The following is an 8,255-nucleotide window of genomic DNA, read 5'->3' on the forward strand; positions in this document are numbered from 1 at the left end:
CTGTAACTTATAGCTGTTGACAACAGCTCCAGAGGCTGCCAGGGTCTGCTTATGTCAGGTCCCCAGATGTTTCCTCAGACAGAAGTGACAGAGCATTAGTAACATTGGTTCTCAACTGCAGGGGATCCGCAGCGGATCCCTTAGGCCAGTTGTACAGTGCTGGAGCAGAGCAAAGAAATCTTGCCATGCTCAGAGATCTGGCCTCATAAGGCAGCTTCCCCACCTGAAAAAGGGTCCTCAGGAAAGCTGTTGGCCTAACTCAGCACAATGCTGACACTCCACTGGCTGTCATTTATGGATCTGAGGAGGCATCTGGGAAGGGAGGCAGTGCCTGAGCACAGCTGTCAAGTCCCTAATAGCATGTGAGTGAGGGCACCTGACAGGTTTGTGGTAGAAAGGGAGCAAGCAGCAGGCCTGAAGCAGCAGCAGGATCCCCAGCCAGATGCAGCTCTGGGCATGCAAATATTCTATAAATAACTACTTCAAGCTTCAAGGTGTTGCCCCAGATAAAGGAGGTCACAGATGAGGAACCAACCAGACCCATGTTCACAGGTTCAGACAATGGCTTGTTGGTGCTGAGTTTGAATCAGAGCTGCCGTGGAAAGGCAAAGACACAAAGGGTTACATCTGCACTAGAGTTACCGCTGCTTAATCCAACAAGTTTAAAGCTGGCATGAGTATGTTCACACAAGCTGCAGTCAGGGCAGTGACTGCAGTGTAGACCTACCCTTAGAGACATGTTCTGGGACATTGTGTGCTAATGGGTTAGGTGTGGCTCTAAATGCCTAGACTGGACAATGTTAGGTAATTTACTCAACCCTTTACCTTTATGCTCCCACATCTGAAAAAGCCCCCAGAACATGAGCTAGAGAAGCCCCAATGTGCACTCTTTGCTGCTGTGATGAAGGGGAGCAACCAAGAGATTGCACTGCCCTGGCTCTGTTTCCTTGTGCCCTCAGTCTGCCCCATACTTCCTCCATTCTGCCCTAGACATGCCCTGAATGCCCCTTCTCTGAGGAAGGGGATCTCCCCTGCACTCGGCATATTCCCAGGGTTGGCTTATCATGGTCTTATAGTCACTTTGGCTTTATGGTCACTCAAGGCCTAATGACTACGAATCACTTGGGTGATTGGTGGAAAGGGGCAATTAGGCCACAGTTAGGTTCGAGTCTGGCTCAACATGATCTCTTAAGCTCTCTTGCTGTGAAGAGACACACAGTACATATCATTTTTGGTCCCTTCTGAAGTCAAGATGCTAGGGTATTCCAGATGTTGCACTGGGGAGAAAACAAGATGGGATAACCCAGAGCATTGGGAAGAGAGATTTAATTTAAGAGATATTATTCATCCATTCATCCATCTGTCTTAGGTATCTCTAAAGTGCCTTCGTATCACTGCAGTATCTAAGCAGCAATAGCACAACAGGAAAGAGCACCATGAACCTGGCAGGACGACCTGTGCACCTGAAATAACAGCTGGGGTAGAGCATAGCTGGACGTCAGAGCCCCTGAGGGCTTTCTTTTTAAATGAGGAAATGTTATCTTTTTCCAGGGTTTTTTTCCAGTAACATCTAACTCTAATCCAGAAAGAAGAGACCAATGGTGGTAGGGGGACACAGGCAGCACCCCATTTGGATGGGACCCTACGCCCAGCCTCACAGGAAATGGGCCTTGCAGTTTTCAGGAACCCTATAGACTTACTCAAGTGCCTGTCTCGTAGGTACCGCTTGGGAGACTGTGGACCCCAAAAGCAGGCATTCTCCTGTTAGGCCTGGAATATACCTCGTAGACTCTGCAAGAGCAAGGAAATGGCAGTGCTCAGATCCCCCACTTCTCAGGCCAGATGGTCACAAACACAGCAGGAAGAACTGGACATGGGGCAGCTAATGATTTCAGCTGAGTAACAAGGAAGCAAAGAAAACCTAATTCTGCACGGAACAACATTCCAGAGACACCACTGATGATGTCTTCAGAAGAGCTGCAAGCAGCCTTAGCTGTACTGACACCTACGTAGACAATGGGCCATGACCCCTAAGGCCACACTGAATCTGCACACAGTTTTAAATAAGTCAACATAAAGAGTTTTAACCAGAAATAAATTCACACCAATATCTTTAGAGCATTGGTAAATGTACACAGCGCTTTACAAAGCCTGAAGACAGATATGATATGCTCTCAGAGCTGCTGGGGAAGGAGCATTCGGGGAAGAAACAGACACTGCTTCTTTGAAGCCAGATTCTCGATGCCAGGGTTTTCCTTTGAGTTGGTCTCTGCATTGGGAGACACAGACTTGAGTTTCCTTTATCTGCTTCAGTGATTGGATTGGTTCAGATTCATAAAAGCAAATTCCACTCACAGGCAAGCTGAGCCTGCGGGGGCTTCCTCAAATAGCTTTGAATGGCACTCATCACATTAGCCATGCAGCAGGCACTCAGAGACCTTCACTGTGGTTTCTTTTTGAAATGTGGAGATTGGAATAATTAGACCAATAAAAGTCACTCAGTCCTAGCTGACCCTTTGGCCTAAATCCTTCAGTCCAGCTGACAGTGAGCCTGCAGACTGAAATGTGCTTTTCTCCTTTCAAAAGTCTGTTGATCAAATGAGACACTGATGGTTCTGGATCCATACAGCATTCAGGTGACTCCCCTAGTCAGACTCTGGGGGAGGTAAAAACCAAAAAGTCACTGGTCTGAAGCAGTTTGTGAAGAAAGAGCTGCAAACACAGGCATCCATTTCCTCGTACCTAGCAAACAAAGGCCTCCAAGCTAAAAAGTTTCTCCTCTTCTTCCCTGAGCAGCAGGATGCAAAGGTCCCTTCCTCTCCAGGAACTGCAAGCAAAGCTCCATGCTCCCCTACCTCCCCCTCCCAAAATTTAGCTTCTAAATATGTGAAAATAATTTCTTGTTGGCTCTTGAGAGTCAAGAAGTAGCGCCAGACACCCAAAGAGGAGTCCCAATCCCTCGGACAGTAGTGAGTTTTGTTGAACAAGAAAGTCACAAGTTTCCATAGCCAGCAGTTTCTCAAACCCCAGGCTCATCTCAGCATCTTTAGCACAGGTAGGAGTTCTGTAGTGTCCCTCTCCTGGCTCTGCTGCTGGTATTCACCACTGCTCCACCCTTCCAGACAGGCACAGAAGTCATGGAGCCAGTTACAGCACCAGTTAGTACATCACAGAAGTTACAAGTCTTTTCAACTTCTCATTTCTAGGATATCCAGCCGTATCAGCTTAACAGATCAGCCAGATAGTTTCAGTACAATAAAGCAACTGTAAAACAGTCAGAGATATGACCATTTAAAATGATTCATGGTGAGACCTCAGGATTGACATTGGATTGAAAAGAGTGGGGGCTCCTCTCTGAGCTGCCAGTCAGGTATGCTTGTGTGTGGGTTCAAAAGGATAGCAGGGGCTAGCCGATGGACAGAAGTTATCCTTCACCCCTGTAGGGGATGTTTGCCAAAGAGAAGAGGCCACCAGCAGGGTGAGTGAAACACACCTGTACCCTGCAGTGATCGCTTGCAGAGCTGAACCACCTGGTGGCATCTTTACCTTTGCTCTGAAATAAGAGGATGAGAAATAAACAGGCTGATTGCTTTGCCACATTCACTGGTTTCCAGGTCTGTGCAACTGGAAGCACCATGGCCACAGCATCCTTGCCATCTGCACCACCCCTATGACTGTGTCCCAGGGTGTCCTGAGCCCATGCTGGCAGGGTAGGGCAGGATAGAGGTATGGGTGGTGCCTACCACACGTGCGCACGCCGGTGTGAGACCAGGTAGGAGTTGCGACTGAAGCTCTTTCCACAGTCAGGGCACTGGAAGGGCTTCTCACCTGTGTGGGTGCGGCGGTGCCGGATGAGGGTGGAGTTGTCGCTGAAGCAGGTGCCACACTCAGGGCACTTGTAAGGCTTCTCCCCAGTGTGCACGCGGCGGTGTTGCACCAGGTGGGAGCGCTGGCTGAAGCTTTTACCACAGTCGGGGCACACGTAGGGCTTCTCACCCGTGTGTACGCGGCGGTGGATGACGAGCTTGGAGCTCTCGCTGAAGCACTTCCCACAGTCAGCGCATTTGTAGGGCTTCTCACCTGTGTGCAGCCGCTGGTGGGCAATGAGGTTAGAGCTGTCGCCGAAGCGCTTGCCACACTGGCTGCACTTATAAGGGCGCTCGCCTGTGTGGAAGTTGGCGTGGCGCAGCAGGCCTGAGTTCTGGTAGAAGTTGCGCCCGCACTTAGTGCACACGTAGGGCCTCTCACCTGTGTGGTTGCGCTGGTGCTGCACCAAGTGGGTGCTCTGGCTGAAGCTCTTCCCACAGTCAGGGCACTTGTAGGGCCTCTCTCCTGTGTGCACGCGACGGTGCTGCACCAGGTGTGAGCGGCGGCTGAAGCTCTTCCCGCAGTCCGGGCAGGCATAGGGCCTCTCACCTGTGTGGATCCGCTGGTGGCGGATGAGGTCTGAGCTGCGGTTGAAGCTCTGGCCACATTCGATGCAGATGTAGGGCTTCTCACCCAGGAAGGTGCGCTGGGGCACGGCCGTGTCTTTGCGCTTCTGGAAGCTTCGCTCGCAGCCCGCAGGAGGTGCCGGCTTTGGCTCAGGGGAATCGCTCACTGGCTCCTCGCAGCCCTGGTCCTGGCCATGCCCTGGGGAAACCTCCCTCGTGAAAATGCCCGGAAGGGCCCCATGGGGGCTGGTAATGGCTGAGCTGTCCTGAGAAAGGTTCTCCTCCTCATTCTCACTCATGTTCCCATCACCTGCTGGGCCAGAAGAAGCCAGTTAAAGTGTACCCCCTGCCATGCCCACCCCGGTTTCTCCTGCCCTTCCTAGCTCAGCCAGGGTCCCTGTGCCTGGGGGGGCCATGCTGCTCCAACAATATGCACAGCTCTGCTGGTATGACAGTCCTGTCTCTGCTCTACCCTGGGGTCGAGTTCCCATCCTCATCCTGGAGAGAGATTGTTCTGACTCGTACCAGAGTGGTCCTAAATTAATCTGGATTTACCCTGGTGCGTGTAAGAGAGCACCTGGTCCCTAGGAGCCTCTGCTTTTTGAGCAGACCCTGTAGCTACAATACTGGGCTTAAGGCTATTATTAAGGCTTCCCCAGCACCGCTGATGCCCTGCTCTGACAGCCATCGGGGAGGGGAGTTGCACTTCTCCACATCTGATCCCCTGCTCAGAAATCCCGATTCATCGCTGGCTGGTGACCTGTGAAGCGCTCGCTCCCTTTCTGCAGCTTTCATCAGCTGCAGGAAGCACTGCCGCCGGCTCTGCACAGCCTGAAGGGAAAGGGAGGAGAGAGAGGGACCAGGGAAAGGGGAGATTAAATTTCTGAGACAAAGATGGGGGTGGGAGAGCAAGGGGAGGGCAAGGAGATGAGGGAAAAGGACCAAGGAATGGGGAAGCAGCAGAGAAAGAAACAGGAGGAAGACACAGAGGGAAACCCTCATCTGTTTTTGCCGGTGATGTCAAACACCACAGGTTAGCAGCAGTTTGCAAGGTGAGGGACCTGCTGGGTGGCCTCCAGCACCCTGGCGTTGGGTTCTCTTCTCTCACCCCCCCTCCTTCAGCTGCACCAAAGCTGTGGGCGGGCAGCTGCAGTGCAAACCAATCCTCCTGGGGACTGACAGACAAACACACACCCCTAGGTGCAGTGGCACAGGGACCCTGCCCAGCTGCAGCTGCACAGACCCATCTGCTCGGGGAGCCTCCATTCTTTTCCCGGCTGCAGCCCAGCCATCGCCCGTCTCCTTACTGGGGCCTGACCCCCCCACCCCGCCAGGGAGAAGCTACTCAGCCCTCAGTTGCTGCTCTCCTCTCCCTCTTTCCACCCTGTGCTGTGATCCCTGACTCCCGTGCCTGACTCACCTCTCGCAGTGGCAGCACCCAGAGGGTCTTTCGTGCCCTGCTGCCGGCTGGCAGGGGCAGGAGGGGGTGCATAAGCAGCAGGGCTCCAGCCCCTTGGACACTGGTGCACTCCCAGCACAGAGGCTCAGACAACAGGCTTGGGGTAATGGGCTGCTGGGAATAGGAAGTTCCCTTATTTCTGAAGTCCGCCAACCCCCTCCCTGTCAATGCTTCCTGCTTTGCTAAGTAGGAAATAGGCCAGTGCCTGAGCTCTATGGTTGTAACCCTTTATTCCCCATGCGAGAGGAGAGCTGTGCAGATCCACATCACAAGTTCACAATTCACAGGATGGGTCCACTATACATACACACACACATATGCATATGCATACACATATACCTAGACATACACATAGGTGTATCCAGACACATATATCCATACACACACACACACATATAGATATAGGCATACCCCCCCTTATACACACACATATGCATACATATATAATTGCAGATAAACAGGCAGATGGGTTAAATGTGTGATATTTTCTGTACTGAATTTTGGCTTGAGCTCTGAGGAGGCAATGCCTTTTCTGTGTGGAGATGTTCCCGGAGACTCAGGGAACCTCTATGCAAAATATGGGGTTCGAGGCTAAAGCGGAGGAGGGGGCTTCTCCACTCACTCCAGCCTAAAGGGAAGGGATTTTCCCCACTGCTTTCTGGCCCTGGACAACTTAACACTCCCCCTGCTTCTGCCTTTTAACAGCCCTCTGCTGCCCCTCTCCCCTGCTCCATACACACACATACACTTTGCTAGCCAGGATGCTACGATCTGCCTTCCCTACCTGTGGACACCCTGCCACCTACCCAGCACTCATCCCTGGGTCGTTTCCCCTCCTGCTGCTCAAGCCTTTCCCTCCAATGAGCTTTCTCCCTCTTCGAACAACCACCTGGCAGCTCCAGATCCCTTGCATGCAGGCTGGGTACATCTGGTCTTCACCTCCATGGTCTGAGTTCTCCCAGCAAGACAAGAGCCTGTCTGCAATTCAGTACTCCTCTGAGGCACAGACCCTCCATTTCTGCCAGCAGAGTGACTCAGAAGCCAGAGAAAGCTTCTGCCCTGCCCTGCTCAACAGCCAGCAGATGAGTGCAGGCACCCACTGCCAAGTTTAGTAGTCCCTTTGGCAGTGGGTACCTTTCCAGGGCAGGTACATGCTCTGGGGCCCTGCTGTCTGCTGCCAGGCCTTTTGCAAGAAGAACCAGGTCAATGTCAACAAAACCTAACAGTTCAGCAGGAAATGGAGGGAAGTGCAAATAGGCTGGAGCTGGCTCCCAGTCTGCTGGAGAAGCTCCTAAGTTCCATTCTTTCTCTTCCACCTTCTTCCCCTTCACAGTAGGCTTCTGTTTCCAGTTGCAGCACTAAGCAAGAAGTGATGAGACAGGCATGAGCTGCTTCCACAGATGGCCCTTAACCAGATCCATCCCATGCTGCCTGCCCCCAGGGACCATGGATTTGCCCAGGTAGGAACTGATGTAGCAACAATCCCTGCAGCTTGGACTGTCCGCTCTGGTTGCTTGGGCTGGAGCTTCTGCCCTTCCCTGGGTATGGAGCAATAGAGCAGTAGGGAGTCCTAGCCAGGGCTGACATTCTGAGTGAGATACAGTTTCCCAGATCATCACCAGCTTGACTCCAGCTCTAATGGAAATTGTGGTAGTCCTGATCATGCTTCTTGCGGTCCTTAGGGACTGGCTATGCTTTCCTTTCTTTGTTTTGCTTATAGGTAGGAATCTACTTAATTCATGGTTTTGTGGTTTTTGTGGAAACTGCAAAAAACAGCATTGTTCATGATTGCCTGGAAATATTGCATTGGCTGTGATAACCTACAAAATCAACCTAAAGGAAAACACAACCCCAGTGTATTATTCATATAATACGCTGTTTAGAATGTCCTGGTGCTTACCACAATTCAAAGACAACGTGATAATCACTGCAGCCGTAAATCATAGGACTGAGAGTTGGGCATCCACACAAGTGGTGGACTGCTCAGTTATTATTGCACAGTCATTTATTGCTTGCATAACCAGTAACCGGCACCACTGCACACTAGCATCCTCACATAGTTTTTTTCAGATGCTACTGTGCAGTAATTTCTACTACTCATTACTACTGCGCAGTAGTTTCACATCACAGTTAGTGCCTGCCAACACTACTGTGCAGCAGCAATGAGCTACTGCACAGTAGCATTGAGTGTAGATGCACCCACTGTCGGCTAGTGATGTAGATTAAGTTCAGGCACCAGTCAGTGAAGTGAAAATGTTTCTATTAAGGTTAGCATTAATTGGTATTTCTAAACTTTTTGTAGAAAACTACTGATGATACTATAAGTTACAATGTATACTGTATATAAATATATATTTATAATA

The 8,255-nt window shown here is 51.1% G+C and overlaps 1 protein-coding gene across 4 annotated transcripts; it reads right to left on the minus strand.

The window, feature by feature from the left end:
• Window positions 1–2,094: 2,094 nt before the first annotated feature.
• On the minus strand, window positions 2,095–6,053 carry LOC109316289 (zinc finger protein 239-like). 4 transcript variants are annotated; one of them, XM_019544230.1, is made up of 2 exons: window positions 5,854–6,053; window positions 2,095–4,746 (listed from the first exon to the last, which is right to left on the minus strand). In XM_019544230.1, exon 2 carries the CDS (start codon window positions 4,730–4,732, stop codon window positions 3,740–3,742), a length of 993 nt encoding a protein of 330 aa, XP_019399775.1. In that variant the 5' UTR covers window positions 4,733–4,746; window positions 5,854–6,053; the 3' UTR covers window positions 2,095–3,739. The 4 variants fall into 4 exon arrangements, with proteins under 4 accessions (XP_019399775.1, XP_019399772.1, XP_019399773.1 ...); XM_019544227.1 differs by having other exon boundaries at window positions 2,095–4,743; window positions 5,854–6,052; XM_019544228.1 differs by having other exon boundaries at window positions 2,095–5,264; window positions 5,854–6,052.
• Between the last annotated feature and the right edge of the window lie 2,202 nt (window positions 6,054–8,255).

This window comes from Crocodylus porosus, unplaced genomic scaffold, assembly GCF_001723895.1.
Source record: "Crocodylus porosus isolate Cpor-Errol unplaced genomic scaffold, CroPor_comp1, whole genome shotgun sequence".
NCBI classification, from domain to species: Eukaryota; Metazoa; Chordata; order Crocodylia; family Crocodylidae; genus Crocodylus; species Crocodylus porosus.

What these genes read in the sequence shown, in the direction of transcription:
- LOC109316289 (XM_019544230.1), bottom strand. Translation starts at nt 4,732, where the DNA reads ATGAGTGAGAATGAGGAGGAGAACCTTTCTCAGGACAGCTCAGCCATT.